This window comes from Oncorhynchus gorbuscha, linkage group LG19 (assembly GCF_021184085.1).
Source record: "Oncorhynchus gorbuscha isolate QuinsamMale2020 ecotype Even-year linkage group LG19, OgorEven_v1.0, whole genome shotgun sequence".
Classification (NCBI taxonomy): Eukaryota; Metazoa; Chordata; class Actinopteri; order Salmoniformes; family Salmonidae; genus Oncorhynchus; species Oncorhynchus gorbuscha.
The window spans coordinates 36,123,556-36,141,997 of NC_060191.1; the positions used below are offsets into that span (position 1 = coordinate 36,123,556).

An 18,442-nucleotide genomic window follows, 5' to 3' on the forward strand; every position below is an offset into this window, starting at 1 on the left:
ACCTCTCCGGCCCTTTATCTGAGGACCACAGTTCTGTGCATTTCCATTGAAAGCGATTTGAGAGTTGCTACTTGGGTTGATTACACACTCTCTCAGGGGGTGTAGTACTCCCTAAGCCCACATGGTGGGGCCCTTATGCAATAAAACTGTACCTGACGCATTTGAACATGTTAAAAAGTGTGGGTTTTTTGGACAATTTGTCCGCTCTTGGAGCTGTGTCCCCTCAAGGGGCCCAAACTGTCCCTAGACCTACCCACTCATCACCCCAACAACACGGCTGCATGCAGAGTCATACACCAAAATGCTCACAATGTTTAGTTTCACACCATTATGGTTTTACTTCTTCAAACAAGGAAATTCTTTGGGCCCGTCAGGGGATTTCAGTTTCCACATGCTCACCCTTATCACTTCTGTTTTCTGGTCACGCTTTTGATTCTGAGAAAGCAGTTTCTCTCTTCTGTACATTGTCAGAAAACGCATCCTCTCTCTGACGATAGCCTGTGTGATCTCGCTCTCCGTAGCAGATGCAAATAAGACCTTTAAACAGGTTAACATTCGCAAGACCGCGGGTCCAGACGGAATACCAGGATGCATACTCAGAGCATGCGCTGACCAACTGGTGGGTGTCTTCACGGACATTTTCAAACTATCCCTGACCCGGTCTGTAACACAAACTTGTTTCAGGCAGACCACTGTAGTACCCGTGCCCAAGAACGCCAAGGTAACCCGCCTCAAAGCACTCAGATCTATAGCCATGAAATTATTTACAAGTCTGGTCATGGCTCAAGTCATGACTCACAATAATCCTAAACACAGTGGCCCACTCCAATTCACATACCACTGCAACAGATCCACAGATGATGCAATCTCTATTGCACACTGCCCTCTCCCACCTGAACAAAATAAAAACAATGTAAGAAGGTTGTTCATCGGCTACAACGCAGAATTCAATACAATAGTCCCCTCCAAGTTCATCACCAGCCTCCGGACCCTGGGACTGAACACCTCCTTCTGCAACTGGATCCTGGAGAATATTTGTCATGGGTCCATACACATATTTGGCAGATGTTGTTGCAGGTGTAGTGAAATGCTTGTGTTCCTAGCTCCCGAGTGACGCAGTGGCCTAAGGCACTGCATCTCAGTGCTGGAGGTGTCACTACAGACCCTGGTTTGATTCCAGGCTGTATCACAACCAGCTGTGATTGGGAGTCCCATAGGGCGCTGCACAATTGGCCCAGCGTCGTCCGGGTTAGGGTTTGGCCGGGGTAGGCCGTCATTATACATAAGAATTTGTTCTTAACTGACTTGTCTAGTTAAATAAAGGTTAAATAAATACAATTATTTTAAAAACTGTGCAGTAGGATCTAACAATTCACAACAACACACACTAATCTAAAAGAATGACTGCTCGGCATCTAACCACAAGGTGTTGTGTACGGTGCAGTTCATCATTGGGGTTGAGTTCCCTGCTGTCCAGGATCTCTTTACCAGGCAGTGTAAGAGGAAGGCCCCAAAAATTGTCAAAGACTCCGGCCACAAAAGCCATTGATGATTCTGTTTGCTACCACATGGCAAGCAGTACCAGTGCACCAAGTGTGAAACCAACAGGACCCTGAACAGCTTCTATCCCCAAGCCATGTGGCATCAGTATGCTACTAAACAAGTAGAGGTGGCTGTCAGAAAGGAGGAAGGGAGAGACAAATCAGAAAGGGGGGCGAAGAGCGAGAGGAGGGAAGTACCGTGCTACAGTCAGAACAGGAAGCCCGTTGTCAGCTGAGCGAGAGCGAGAGAGAGAGAGAGAGAGAGAGCTGGGAGGTCATAAGGGGAAATAAAACACACGTCCCCCTCACACCGTCACACAGATCAGGTCAACTATTAACTGTAGCTTGAGTAAAGCCTCTCCGATCATAACGTAGGAGTCCAACTGAGCCTTCCCGTCTCCTGTAGTCAGAGAGAAGGCTGAGCTGATGAGGGACGCCAGACGTGTGCTGACATCATCTACAGTAGTATGACCCTGGTTATCTGAGAACCCAAAAATACTTTGGAAATGGATTGGACCTTTTGGATTTCCATTCTTCTGGTCATCTCAGACTGTGTGTCAGGTAATGAAAGCTTTTACCAGCTTTTTTTTGTCTCGTTCTCTTAATAGACTCTCTAAATGTAAGAACATTACACATGCAGCATTTATACATTTAAAACCATGTCTCCACTTTAATATTGCACTTTGAAATGTACATCTTAGTCTGGCTTTCAAGAGTGCTTGAGGCAGCATGATGTACATTATTTCAGTGTGTACGTGTCCTGCCTATCAAAATGGAACATGTTTCTGGACACACTTCGATTTTAAACGTGTAAATGCCCATTTACGTGAACAACGAACTAAGTTCTGAATGGGATTGATAATTCAATTATTAGTCAATGTTAACCTAGTTCAACTTTGAGTCAACAGAGAAAATGTGACGTTCAATTGGCATCCTGTGGTGTAGTTCTAATTTGACAATGTATTAATAATAAACACATTGCGACATTTCATACCGAAACGGGTTTAGAAAACCCCTGATGAAACTCGGTCCTTTTTGGGAAACACGCCAACAACTTATTGGTCTTCTGTACACCCGGTCTTCCTATAAATTTGTTTGTACTTTCAAAATCTCATAAAAAAAATATGCCTGGATATTCCTTAACATTTGGAATGTTTTAACTGTGACAGGTGAAGACCTACTGATGATGCCAGTCAATCTGATGGTGGACATATGGGACGGGGAGGTGACGTTGCTCTGGGATCCCCCTGAAGGGGCCCCGCCACTGGCTCAGTACCAGGTGCAGATGGCCAGGTATAACCCATACTCCTTACCTCTGACTAATTCACTCATCCTTTCATCCTCAGACGTGTCACTTAGCTACCTCACTTCAGCCTGCATCCATCTTAGAGGCCTCCCGATCCGCACAATCCCCTTTCTCCTTTTCAATCATTCCTCCATACCACCTTGTCCTCATATCTGAAAAAAATCTAGCTACGTTCATGTGTCTTTCCTCAGGTATGGCAATATTAATTGGACCAACGTGACCAGCTGTGACAGGACCCAGCTGACATATTGTGACCTGTCCTACCTTATCGATGACTTCTTCATGGTCTACAAGGTCCGGGTCCAACTGGTCACCGAGAACAGCATTTCTGCATGGTCACGGTCGAAGAAGTTCAACCCCAGAGAAAGTAAGTCAAGCACAGCGACGTTTTAGTGGTCGGGTATTGCGTTCGGAAATGTGCTCATTTCTTCCTAGCTTATAGTGACACACTGCCAAAAGCTCGTCCATTGCTTACCTTTCTCCTCTACCCCTGTTCTCCCAGGTAAACTGCAGCATCCCTCCAGTACGCTGTTGGCCACCTCCAGCTCAGTAACAGTCCGTGTTCACAGGAAGCCCTTACTTAAAAAGATCTTCCCATTTGGCCTGACTTACACTATCTACCTACAGGGAAAAGGTCAGGGCCACAAGGTAAAGGACAGTAAAACACAGATCACACTTAAAACATACCAGTAACGGTACTTCTAATATAATAGCATTTATTATGACCTGCGGTTCATCCTAGTTAATCTGTTCCTGTTACTCTATTGACTGACCTTTTTCATTTATTGGCTTGCAGACCGTCATCCGGCATTTGAAGGACGAAGACGACGAGGATAAGGCAGAGGTTCAGTTTGCGTCTCTTGACTGGGGACAGGAGTACTGTGTCAGCCTCAAAGTGGCAGGCAACGGAGGAGAATTCACCAGTGAGCTCTCCCCTGAACAGTGCCTCCTGCTGCCGGAGCAAGGTAAATACAACTCAGACGACACAGCCCTACATGGCCATATATGGCTCGACATTTTTGATGTGTCATACACCGGCCAAACTGCCTCAAAGTCATGCGGCTAAAAACATGCTCTGTTTCTCATCAGAGTGGTATATCCTTGCTGTGGTGTCCTTCTCCATCCTAAGTGTGATGGGGGTCCTGGTCATCCTGTCCCTTTGCCTTTGCTACTTCCTGAGGCGCCCTGAGAAAATACCTGTTGCACTGGTAAGTTTCTTTGAACAGTTTCACTCATGCAGAACTGAATATGTCTATCACTTCTGGGAAAAGACACTTGAGGGAAAGGACACTTCTGCTAAATGTTTACTTGCAGGTTCCTTCTCTATAATCAAACAGCAATAAGAAATAATCACAATAATCAAATATAAGAATACGAACACAAAGTGAATGGCTCAGTGGTGCTTTGTTCTACCACATACTGTATATTAATTTCCTGCAACTCCACAGATGGAAAACACCCAGGCTTTTTTAATAAGTCTTCATATAAACTGTCTGTTTACCCTGATGATCTTAATAAAAACTAAGGGCCTACTATAATTCCATTTCTGTTATCAATCACTTCCTTTTTTTGGTCCTTTTTTACCTCAGAAATCCTCAGGCAGCGGCTGGCAGCCTCTCTGTGTGGGAGGCGACCCAGTGGAGATAGTCACAGACAAAGGCTGGTTCATGAACACCGCAAGAACTGATGCCATGGTCTGGTTGGCTGACGAGAGGACAACTACAGCAGGCAAGGGAGAGCAGGAAGAAGGAGAGGACAGAAGAGCGGGTCTGGACAGTGGGGCCTGCACCGAATCACACATTTCTGGGAATGGAAACGGAGGGAGTCCGGCAAAGCAAGAAGACAGTGGCTGTGGAAGCCTGGGAGCACCAGAGAGTGCCATCAGCAGCAGGAGTGGAACTGGAGAGCCACCCCTGCTGGATGGGAAGACGAACACCGACATCGACCTGAAAGAGGACAGTGGGGTGGGGCTGGGCTGCCAGTTAGGGTGTGCTGGGAGTCTACAGGGGGACGACTGTGGAATCTTGCCTGAGATGGTAATGGTCACAGGGGGTGGCTACCAGAGCCAGAGTCCCTCTTCGGTGGACGCCCATGTTGTTGAGACAGAGCAGAGTTTTCAACAAATCTCATGCGAAACAGTTATGGCTGATCCTGTTGTGGGATACAGGTCTGGTCACGTGGCATGTGTTTGTTTAGGGGCAAGCCAATGTGTTTGGTGCCAGACAAGAAGACACAATGAGAGGAGTGTCGATGGACAGTCTGTACCCCTGTTTAGTTTGACAGAGGAGCAGCTAAACTGCAGCAATCTCACAGGAGACATGTGTGAGATGGAATCTACAAGCTCGAGTTATAAAAATAACAATCTCCACATAGACACAGTGGTAAACTTGGAGGACTCAGTAACCTTTTCCTACCTGCCTACATGCATAGGGGAGTCCTTTCCGCTCCTGGAAGCTTTATCAGAGTTGCCCCTAGCGGAGGGAGGACTGAACTGCAGCGTGAACACTATGCCTCCTTCTCTTGGTGATTTGGAAGTGATATTTGATTGACAAGGTCCACAAACGGAGGACACTGTGAGACACACACACACACACACAAGGGTTTGTTTAGTACTCTAGACTGCGGGGAGTCATGCAATATGTCTACAAACACTTTTTATGTAATTTCAAGTAAACACTCCTTTTCCTAACTGAATAGATCAGCAAAATCCTAATTCTATTTGTGGAGCCTTTTGGCATCGGTCCTCTGATCCTTAATTAAAAAGATCTTCAGCTGCACTATCGAGAGCATCCTGACTGGTTGCATTACCGCCGGGTATGGAAAGTGTTCGGTCTCTGACCGCAAGGCACTACAGAGGGTAGAGCATATGGCCCAGAATACCACGGGGGCCAAGCTTCCTGCCATCCAGGACTTCTATGCGAGGCGGTGACAGAGGAAGGCCCAAAAAATTGCCAAAGACTCCAGCTACTCTAGTCATTGACTGTTCTCTCCGCGAACTCTACCTACATGTACATATGACCTTAATTACCCAGACTAACCGGTACCCCCTGTATTTAGCCTCGCTACTGTCATTTTATTGTTGTTCCTTTAAATTATTTTTTATTTGTATACGTTTTTTCATCTTCATTTTTAAAAATGTCATTTTTAGTACCGGTAGTCATTTTAGTAAACACTTTCTTGAACACTTTTTTCTTAAAACTGCATTGTTGGTTAAGGGCTTGTCAGTAAGCATTTCACTGTAAGGTCTACCTATACCTGTTGTATTCGGTGCGTGTGACAAATAAAATGTTATTTTGGAGAGCCCCTAAATGTTATTTTATTTGCTGTATGTCTGTATAAACCAATTCACATACTGTCTGTCTGTTTAAACCCACTCACACACCTGTTTAACCCCATTCACATACTGTATGTCTGTTTAAACCCACTCACACACCTGTTTAACCCCATTCACATACTGTATGTCTGTTTAACCCCATTCACACACCTGTTTAACCCCATTCACATACTGTCTGTCTGTATAAACCCATTCACACACCTGTTTAACCCCATTCACATACTGTCTGTCTGTTTAAACCCATTCACATACTGTATGTCTGTTTAACCCCATTCACATACTGTATGTCTGTTTAACCCCATTCACATACTGTATGTCTGTTTAACCCCATTCACATACTGTCTGTCTGTTTAACCCCATTCACACACTGTATGTCTGTTTAACCCCATTCACACACTGTATGTCTGTTTAACCCCATTCACATTCTGTCTGTCTGTTGAACCCCATTCACATACTGTCTGTCTGTTTAACCCCATTCACATACTGAAGTCTGTTTAACCCCATTCACATACTGTATGTCTGTTGAACTGTAAGTCTGTTTAACCCCATTCACACACTGTATGTCTGTTTAACCCCATTCACATACTGTAAGTCTGTTTAACCCCATCCACATACTGTCTGTCTGTTTTACCCCATTCACACACTGTAAGTCTGTTTAACCCCATTCACATACTGTTTGTCTGTTTAACCACATTCACATACTGTATGTCTGTTTAACCCCATTCACATACTGTATGTCAGTTTAATCCCATTCACACACTGTACGTCTGTTTAACCCCATTCACATACTGTATGTCAGTTTAATCCCATTCACACACTGTACGTCTGTTTAACCCCATTCACATACTGTATGTCAGTTTAATCCCATTCACATACTGTATGTCTATTTAACCCCATTCACATACCGTATGTCTGTTTAACCCCATTCACACTGTCTGTCTGTTTAACCCCATTCACATACTGTATGTCTGTTTAACCCCATTCACACTGTCTGTCTGTTTAACCCCATTCACATACTGTATGTCTGTTTAACCCCATTCACATACCGTATGTCTGTTTAACCCCATTCACACTGTCTGTCTGTTTAACCCCATTCACATACTGTATGTCTGTTTAACCCCATTCGCACTGTCTGTCTGTTTAACCCCATTCACATACTGTATGTCTGTTTAACCCCATTCACATACTGTATGTCTGTTTAACCCCATTCACACTGTCTGTCTGTTTAACCCCATTTACATTCTGTATGTCTGTTTAACCCCATTCACATACTGTATGTCAGTTTAATCCCATTCACATACTGTATGTCTATTTAACCCCATTCACACTGTCTGTCTGTTTAACCCCATTCACATACCGTATGTCTGTTTAACCCCATTCACATACCGTATGTCTGTTTAACCCCATTCACACTGTCTGTCTGTTTAACCCCATTCACATACTGTATGTCTGTTTAACCCCATTCACACTGTCTGTCTGTTTAACCCCATTCACATACTGTATGTCTGTTTAACCCCATTCACATACTGTATATCTGTTTAACCCCATTCACATACTGTATGTCTGTTTAACCCCATTCACACTGTCTGTCTGTTTAACCCCATTCACATGGTCTCTCTGTCTAACCCCATTCATATACTGTCTGTCTGTTGAACCCCATTCACACACTGTGTGTATGATCTTTCCATACTGAGATGAATATATACACATTTCAGATCCTTCCTCAGAAAAAGCCCACAAGACAAAATAGAACATTACTTCAGATTAACACGTTAATAACATTTTCACAGCTAAGGTCAGTGGACTACAGGCCAAACGACAATCTGTTTCGGCTTTCAGTAGCTGCAGTTATTAGTAATAATTGACCTATGAACCACCCGTTAGAAAAGAGCCCTCTCATTTATGGTGCACACAGTGTTGGCTTCTTATAGTGTGTGTGTGTGTAACTTGTGTAACGTGTACTCGCAGAGAGCATGGAGAGTCCTTTACAATGATCGTCTTTGCGTTGTCATTATAATCAACCCCGTCTACCAAGTCAGAACTGTTTCTCTCCTTATCCTCCCACACTTGTTTCACTTGTGGTGAAACGCTTCTTGTCAGTTGAAATGGGTGAAGGGGTGTCAGAAAGGGGGCTTTCCGCCTCCTGCTCAAACCCACCAACCAGCAGCATCCAGCAGGCAACAGCTGTCTGCCATTTTGAAAAGCAGCTCAACCCCTTGTTTTCGTCCTGCCGCACATCACTTTGTCAACAACCGTTGACATTGTCAGTGACTGCTGTAAGTGACTCCTCAGGGTTAACTAGAGTGAAGAAACATGGTATTTTATTCGCAATTGTGGTCTGCTTGAAATGTATTTGGTATTACAGACTCGACCACACAGTTGTCCGGAACAGCTGATGTTGTTAGCAAGGGAGAGCTTTGTACGCATCTCTATGTGTGGAGTATAGGTGGTGTAGTTTTTTTCCCTCTGACTTTGTGCACCAGGTGTTATTTACAAATAATCACAGACTGTCACCCCTTATCTTACTGGAGGCATCTGTTCTGTCTTGCTGATGGACCAAAAACCCAGACAGCTGTATGTTATCCATGTAGTCATTCAGCCACAACTCGGTGAACAATAAGATATTATAGTTTTTTATGTCCCGTTGGTAGGATAGTCTTAATCGGAGTTCATCCATTTTGTTATCCAATGATTGCACGTTGGCTAATAGGACTGATGGAAGAGAGGGATTACTCACTCGCCGTCGGATCCTTACAAGGCACCACGACCTATGTCCCCGATATCTCCGTCTCTTCTTCATGCGAATGACAGGGATTTGGGCCTTGACGGGTGTCTGAAATAAATCATTTGCGTCTGACTCGTTAAATAAAAAACGCCGTTGTCCAGTACGAGGTGAGTAATCGCTGTCATGATATCCAGAAGCTCTTTTTGGTCGCAAGAGACACGGGCAGAAACATTCTGTACAAAATAATGAACAAATAACGAGAAAAAACACACACAATAGCACAACTGGTTGGGAGCCTGTAATAAGGCAGCCATCTCCTCCAGCGCCACGTAGAGTATGTGGATGGGGTTAAACAGACAGACAGTATGTGGATGGGGTTAAACAGACATACAGTGTGTGAATGGGGTTAAACAGACATACAGTATGTGAATGGGGTTAAACAGACATACAGTATGTGAATGGGGTTAAACAGACAGACAGTATGTGAATGGGGTTAAACAGACAGACAGTGTGAATGGGGTTAAACAGACATACAGTATGTGAATAGGGTTAAACAGACATACAGTATGTGAATGGGGTTAAACAGACATACAGTATGTGAATGGGGTTAAACAGACAGACAGTGTGTGAATGGGGTTAAACAGACATACAGTATGTGAACGGGGTTAAACAGACATACAGTATGTGAATGGGGTTAAACAGACATACAGTGTGAATGGGGTTAAACAGACATACAGTATGTGAATGGGGTTAAACAGACATACAGTATGTGAATGGGGTTAAACAGACATACAGTGTGAATGGGGTTAAACAGACATACAGTATGTGAATGGGGTTAAACAGACATACAGTATGTGAATGGGGTTAAACAGACATACAGAGTGAATGGGGTTAAACAGACATACAGTATGTGAATGGGGTTAAACAGACATACAGTATGTGAATGGGGTTAAACAGACATACAGTATGTGAATGGGGTTAAACAGACATACAGTATGTGAATGGGGTTAAACAGACATACAGTATGTGAATGGGGTTAAACAGACATACAGTATGTGAATGGGGTTAAACAGACATACAGTATGTGAATGGGGTTAAACAGACATACAGTATGTGAATGGGGTTAAACAGACATACAGTATGTGAATGGGGTTAAACAGACATACAGTATGTGAATGGGGTTAAACAGACATACAGTATGTGAATGGGGTTAAACAGACATACAGTATGTGAATGGGGTTAAACAGACATACAGTATGTGAATGGGGTTAAACAGACATACAGTATGTGAATGGGGTTAAACAGACATACAGTATGTGAATGGGGTTAAACAGACATACAGTATGTGAATGGGGTTAAACAGACATACAGTATGTGAATGGGGTTAAACAGACATACAGTATGTGAATGGGGTTAAACAGACATACAGTGTGAATGGGGTTAAACAGGCATACAGTGTGAATGGGGTTAAACAGACATACAGTATGTGAATGGGGTTAAACAGGCATACAGTATGTGAATGGGGTTAAACAGGCATACAGTATGTGAATGGGGTTAAACAGACGTACAGTGTGAATGGGGTTAAACAGACATACAGTGTGAATGGGGTTAAACAGACATACAGTATGTGAATGGGGTTAAACAGGCATACAGTATGTGAATGGGGTTAAACAGACGTACAGTATGTGAATGGGGTTAAACAGACATACAGTGTGAATGGGGTTAAACAGACATACAGTATGTGAATGGGGTTAAACAGACATACAGTGTGAATGGGGTTAAACAGACATACAGTATGTGAATGGGGTTAAACAGACATACAGTGTGAATGGGGTTAAACAGACATACAGTGTGAATGGGGTTAAACAGACATACAGTGTGAATGGGGTTAAACAGACATACAGTATGTGAATGGGGTTAAACAGACATACAGTATGTGAATGGGGTTAAACAGACATACAGTGTGAATGGGGTTAAACAGACATACAGTATGTGAATGGGGTTAAACAGACATACAGTGTGAATGGGGTTAAACAGACATACAGTGTGAATGGGGTTAAACAGACATACAGTATGTGAATGGGGTTAAACAGACATACAGTATGTGAATGGGGTTAAACAGACATACAGTGTGAATGGGGTTAAACAGACATACAGTATGTGAATGGGGTTAAACAGACATACAGTATGTGAATGGGGTTAAACAGACATACAGTGTGAATGGGGTTAAACAGGCATACAGTGTGAATGGGGTTAAACAGACATACAGTGTGAATGGGGTTAAACAGACATACAGTGTGAATGGGGTTAAACAGACATACAGTGTGAATGGGGTTAAACAGACATACAGTGTGAATGGGGTTAAACAGACATACAGTGTGAATGGGGTTAAACAGGCATACAGTGTGAATGGGGTTAAACAGACATACAGTGTGAATGGGGTTAAACAGGCATACAGTGTGAATGGGGTTAAACAGACATACAGTGTGAATGGGGTTAAACAGACATACAGTGTGAATGGGGTTAAACAGACATACAGTGTGAATGGGGTTAAACAGGCATACAGTGTGAATGGGGTTAAACAGACATACAGTGTGAATGGGGTTAAACAGACATACAGTGTGAATGGGGTTAAACAGGCATACAGTATGTGAATGGGGTTAAACAGACATACAGTGTGAATGGGGTTAAACAGACATACAGTGTGAATGGGGTTAAACAGACATACAGTATGTGAATGGGGTTAAACAGACATACAGTATGTGAATGGGGTTAAACAGACATACAGTGTGAATGGGGTTAAACAGACATACAGTGTGAATGGGGTTAAACAGGCATACAGTGTGAATGGGGTTAAACAGACATACAGTGTGAATGGGGTTAAACAGACATACAGTGTGAATGGGGTTAAACAGACATACAGTGTGAATGGGGTTAAACAGACGTACAGTGTGAATGGGGTTAAACAGGCTTACAGTTAAACAGACAAACAATATGTGAATGGGGATAACCATAAAAAAAAGATTTGAATTAACTAGGCAAGTCAGTTAAGAACAAATTCTTATTCATATTGACGGCCTACCACGGCCAAACCGGGACGACCCTGAGCCAATATTGATACTGGGGAAATCTTAACTAGATTAGTGGTTTCCCAAACTAGATTCTAAACGAGATTGGCGGTTAGAAGGGGGCCAAAAAAGATAGCCACTTCCTCTTTCAGTCTCTAACACTACTCAGAATTGTTTTTATCAGGGGAACACCTTATCAAATGATAAGCAGACAACTCCAGCTGTATTCATTAACCAACATACAGTTTCATGCAATACCATTTACACATTATAACCTAGTTTTATTGAAATAAGAATATTGTACAGGTATGTGCACTTTCTCACTAAAATCAAGAGCCCCCCCCCCCCCCCAAAAAAAGACACTTGACATTATCAGAATCAATGTAGTCTTCACATGCCGAATATTGACTCAATATTGAATCATTTCACATGTATCAAACACATGAAATCATTTCTCTCTTATTTTGTCCCACATACTGAGAACCATAGGACCTATATTGAAAACCACCAGGGCCATCTGTGACCTGCACAGCAGCCACGAGGGCGAGGAACTCTTGTCTGCTCTAAAAGGGAGCAGAGATTTAAATTTAAAAATAAAAAAAATCTCCTCAGATTACCTGACATATCACCCTGCACTCTGCAGTGTCACCTGTGATGGTAAACACCGCCTCATTAAACTCTCACCATCACAGGGATATCGCTCCAACACGAGCTCAACCTCAGATTAAGGACAAAACAAAAAAACACAATTTTCTTTTCAATATCTTATGAGGTCCAGCAGAGTGTGCTGGGGGGGGGGGGGGGGGGGCACGCGGATTAAAATATATCATATGGTATCGGGATAGGCCATGAGTATGGAAATGCACTGGTGACACGTCGTGCACTATTTTCCACGCACAAGTTGCTGTAGATCAGAGACCGTCTCCTTTGTCAGAGCAAACTGAGGATCTGCCTACTGTGACTACATGGACACCGATCGCCACTCATATAGATCCAGTGTTCCATGACGTTCCGTACATGTTCTGAGCCAGTCCGATCTCTGTTCTGTCACACACAGAGGGGACAGGCCAAAAGATCTTAGAGGAAGATAGCCAGTTAATATCAGAGAGGGAAATATTTGCAAAAACATATTTCAACAACACAAGGAGCCGAGACTTCAAAGAAATATCCTCAGCATGTTAATTGATTTACCCACACACAGTCACACATGCATTTTACAAATGAGTGTTATCTGTCCTTAACGAATACGCTTGAATCCAAATACCAGAACTGGGTATGGAAACACATATCCGAGAGACGTGGGAAAAACAAAGGCAAAGAATTATGCATAAACGATCGAACCGACCTGATAGGAGACTTCAGAGGAATGTCAGCCCCAGCTTATAAGAAAGGAGATGTGCGACTTTCTGTGGTTCAACCTGTTGACGAGCAGCTAAGGCGCCATTCTCTTTTTTCGTCATCATCACTCTTTCCTCCACAACCAACCCCTTAGTCTCACACTTCTCCATGTTTTCCCACTATCGATAGAGACACCTGAACCCACATATTTTATTTTTTTTGGGGGGGGGGGGGGGGGGGAGGACAAAGCGTGACGGTGGAATAGTAGTTACATGTATTATTATTATTATTTTTGTATTGCGACGGAAACAAAATGTGGTATTGCTCCAAAGTTCAAATGAACTCCCTGCTTTGTATTAACTCTGCTTGGCGTAGGCCGTGAAGAGAGAGTGGGTTGTTTGAGGTTTGTGTGGTGAGATATGAGTGAGAGAGAGAGAGAGCATTAGGAACATGGAGATAACTGGTATGCTCCGTCTTATGTGAGCGTACAAGGGGGTCATGCTTTAAAACACACCCTCCTCCGTTACTCTGCATCAGCCTACAGTGCCACACTCAAGCGACACAAAGGTTATGCTATGTAAGTCCAAGGTCAACTTTATTGGTCCACACGAGACGAACATTTGTCATCTGCTTTAAAAAAAATCCAACCCTTTGATATATGTGCACATGGCTAGAGAGGCTGGAGCACAGGGCAACCGTAGCGCAGGAACCATATAAAGAGTTAGGGGGTTAAGTTCCAAGGGAACATTAGCGGTAGGTGGGACCTGAGATATTTATGCCAGAAAGAAACACTCTTGTTACCAGCTCCCTCCCCGTCAGCCCTGGGCTTTGAACCGGCAAATCCTCCGGTCGCTGGCCCACTTCTCTAACCTCAAGTCTACTGCTGCCCCCTCTACAGAGGCATACCACAGCATATTCACAGGAGACACCGTTTCATGTTCAAACACACGACGACGGTCAGATCAATACCGACGAGCAAGAGAGTGCGAGAGACAGAAAGCGAGAGACTGTAGTCAACAGAGATGTTCTCCTGTGTGACGCAGGTCCTCAACTTCATAGAGCCGCTGATGGAGAAAGGAGGGGGAGACTTCTTTACGTCTACCGTCCTGTGGACACACACATCAGGTCATTTAATAAACAACACAGCTCTCACACAAGAGGGAGTGCCATTAAGTAGAGGAACGATTTACCAGCATTACTATCCCCATTAGTAAACTGGTTGTCAACACATTCACGTAAGCACTTTGTCTTTCAGTGATGCTCTAGAGAGAGAGAGAGAGAGAGAGAGAGAGAGAGAGAGAGAGAGAGAGAGAGAGAGAGAGAGAGAGAGAGAGAGAGAGAGAGAGAGAGAGAGAGAGAGAGAGAGAGAGAGAGAGAGAGAGTGATGCTCTAAAGAGAGAGAGAGGATATGGTAAATCCCACATGCTCGTGACATGCTCGTGGAGATGGTCAGAGCCAAACAATCTCGTGGAGGAGGTTAAAGTTACAGTTAGTAACAGTACATTATTGCTTACTCACACACTACCGATCACAAGGTCAAGTCAAGGTCACGGATCATTTTTTCCTGACCACCCAAATCTTCAACTGCTTTCTTATTGATTTAGAACGAGCTGTCTGAAGATGAATGGGTAAATCAATCATTTGCTAAATGCTGAGCACGCACGCACGCACGCACACACACACCCACACACACACACATACACACAGCCCAGTCACATTTAAATCTGGTCGGAATTAGTTGGCTGGGAAGACCAGCAAATTGACACCCAAACACCACCATCTTCGTAGCTCCCATCAGGGTCTGAGAGGAGAAACACTGGACAGGCAGTATATTAACCACCCAACAAATGTATTATCTCCACATCAACAACTCTAGATGGGGAAGGACGCACTCTGAGTTACACTTCACTCACAGTGTTGACTCAGTGTACATCCCTGTAGACCCTCAATGTTTCCCTGTTTGACTTTTACATGAAGAGTTACATCAGCTGATGGCAGCTAAGTGTTTATGTACCTGTTTATGTACCTGTTTTTGTTTGAGTAGCTTTCAAGGCTAATGTGTGACAGACACAATAGCAGCAGCTCAACGAATGGCTGTGTAATCCCGGAAACCTGACCAAGAGAGTTCAAGCTTCCGTGCTCGAGCGGTAAAAGAACAATTAGCCAACAATCTGAAACGCTCAGTAAAAGTGCAAAGACGTGTCCTGTGGAACTTCTCTCTCCGCTACTCTACAGGTATTACTAAACATCTGTGGAGTTGACAACTCAAAAGCAGTAAATCACCAACGTACTTAAAGTTTTAAGAGTAGCAGAAATAAAGTTGAATATACTGGGCACTTTAGGCCACATACTGTAGTAAAGGAAGTAAACACACACCACAGTCAACATTTGAACCATTATGTTCCTTTAGTAGAAGCTAGTGGCTTAGATTTTTCTTCTCCATCGCTGAATTGCCAAGCTTTCATTTTGGATGTCCCCCTCTCTCGCTCCTCTCCTCTCTTCTCCTTTTCGTGAATGGTCTGTCAATCACTTGATTCGTGTTTGGCACACGTGTCCTTTATTAAACCCTTGTCCTTAGACGCTTGGACCGGGGAATCGACTCTAATGTTTTGTCATGTGTATCTCGATACGTTCCCAGCTCCTTCGCAGCTAGGATCCCCCTGGGAACGGGTCCATCGTTATCCTTTTATCCGTTTATTCTTTTAGCATGTGACATTTAATCACCTGATCCTCACTCTCTTTATTCGGCACCACATGCAGAAATTCTCTCTCCCTTCTCCTCTGTGTCCTCTGTTTCACTCTCGTACTTGGGACAATGTGAACGGGTAAGCCATGCCATCTGGCATTCATTATCTTACTCTAAAAGTTCAGGTCACTTTTAGCGGTCATTTAAAAACGTTACGTTTTTTTTGTTTTTAATGGAGTACCACAAATTCGTCACTGAAACAGAGGTATTGACATGTCAAAAACGTTGCAGCCATCTTAGAGCTGTGAGTAGCCTTCAGACTCAGGCCAGAAACACCTTGCCCGCAATCATTTGAACATTACAACGTGCCTTGAAAATGATCCCATGCATGTATTCCCTTAGCATCCTCTTCGCATATACTATTTGTCTTAAGGGTAGGGCAGCATTGGGGTTTGTTCATTTCACACTCCGTTGACAAGAGGCTTCAATGGTAGGCTTGACACACAGCGGTGTATCTGCCACCTTACTCACAGTCCATGTAAGGGAGACACCTGCTGGCTGACTGTGATACTGCACGTTGTGCATCTGTGATTTGATGTCGGAATTTCCGTTGTTGCATCTCAATAATATCTCCTTTGTCCTGAAGTGTGCACTTGTTCACTGCGCTCCACACAGTTGAAGCATTGCATTGGCGTAGGCCTGGGCTAGTGGGAGTTTCCACATACCTGTAATTTCCTTTTAAACCCACAAAGGGGAGAAAGGAGAGATAACCCTCATACCCCTGTAATGAATGAAGGTTTTCCCAAAGAGGAGAGGGCTTTAACCCCTCATTACCAAGTTCCTATGCTGACCACCTACACACATGCATTTTGGGGATCTCAGATACTTTTCATGCACGTGTTTATGAGCTTTTTTTAAAATTATTTTTTATTTGTACCCAAACAATTCAACCCAAAAGTCCTGTCTCCGTTAACTTCCTGTCTTCTTTTACTCCTGTCTGTGTTGTCTCCGCGGAACCTTTGTGTCACCAACCCCGACTCACCAAACCCATGAAGCTTTCGAGAATGATCCCCAATGCTGTGTGATCATCACATCCTTCCTTGAGCATGGCCCAAATGATTGAGTAATCATTGCACAACACCATTGGAAAGAGTTGAAAATTAATTCATAGTCTTTTGTGTTTTATTGCCTTGGTGGCGTTGTATTCTCCTTGGCAACCACAGCTGCCTCTGCTAATAAGAGCTGCTCAGTAGAGCACAGTGGGAGGATAGATATAGAAAGAAGAGGGATAGAAAGGGTGAAGAGACGAGCTTGAGAATGAGGTAACGGTTCCCCCTCAGGAAGACTCTTAGGCTACATGCTAATCATCGGAGCATTTCCCCTTCTGGCTCATTTCTGGGTAAGATAGGCACGGCTGCCAGTAAGGGAGAGTAGTGATTTACCTCACACCAGGAAGGAGATGTTTTGGTAAGACAATGTGATAAGTATGACATACAATAATAATGGAGAAAGGTGGGTTGAAAGACACACGAAACCGAGGCCGTGTAATGAATGATTTCAATAAACTGGTTCCCGTCAACCACAAAAGACACACAAATATAGATTACACACAAAGCCCCGAGCCCATTCAGTGCCCAGGAGATATTCAGTGCCTTGAGAAAGTATTCATGACCCTTGACTAGTTCCACATTTGGTTGTGTTACAGTCTGAATTCAAAAGTGATGACATATGTTTTCCTCTCTCGACCCGTCTACACACAATACCTCGTAATGACGAGGTGAAAACGTGTTTTTAGGACAATTTGTTTTTACAAATGTATTGCAAATGTAATACAGAAGTATCTCATTTACATAAGAATTCACACCACTGAGTCAGCAATTTCAGTTGTGACTCTTTCTGGGCAATCCTCTAAGAGCTTTCAACAACTGGATTGTGAAAGATTTGCCAATTCAAAATTCTTCAAGCTCTGTCAAATTGGTAGTTGATCATTCATGTCAAAACTGTAACTCGGTCATTGAGGAACTTTCACTAGCTTCTTGGTAAGCAACTCCAGTGTAGATTTGGCGTTGTGTTTTAGGTTATTGTCCTAATGAAAGGTGAATTATTCTCCCAGTTTCTGGCAAAATGAGGACACGACCAGGTTTTCCTCTAAGATTTTGCATGCTTAGCTCCATTATGTTTCTTTTTTATCCTGAAAAACTCCCCAGTCCTTAACAATTACAAGCATACCCATAACATGATGCAGCCCGCACAATGCTTGAAAATGTGGAGAGTGGTACTCAGTAATGTGTTGTATTGGATTTGCACTTTGTATTGAGGACAAAAAGGGAATTGCTTTGCCACATTTTTTGCAGTATTACTTTAGTGCCTTGTTGCAAACAGGATACATGTTTTGGAATGTGTTTATTCTGTATAGGCTTCCTTCTTTTCACTCTGTCAATTAG

The 18,442-nt window shown here is 43.4% G+C and overlaps 1 protein-coding gene across 1 annotated transcript; it reads left to right on the plus strand.

Annotated features, from left to right (window-relative positions):
- The first annotated feature begins 1,857 nt into the window (after nucleotides 1–1,857).
- Nucleotides 1,858–6,150, plus strand: il10ra (interleukin 10 receptor, alpha). Its single transcript, XM_046315532.1, has 7 exons — nucleotides 1,858–2,102; nucleotides 2,711–2,834; nucleotides 3,039–3,214; nucleotides 3,350–3,495; nucleotides 3,644–3,812; nucleotides 3,937–4,055; nucleotides 4,437–6,150. Exons 1-7 carry the CDS (start codon nucleotides 2,048–2,050, stop codon nucleotides 5,394–5,396), a joined length of 1,749 nt encoding a protein of 582 aa, XP_046171488.1. The 5' UTR covers nucleotides 1,858–2,047; the 3' UTR covers nucleotides 5,397–6,150.
- Nucleotides 6,151–18,442: the final 12,292 nt, after the last annotated feature.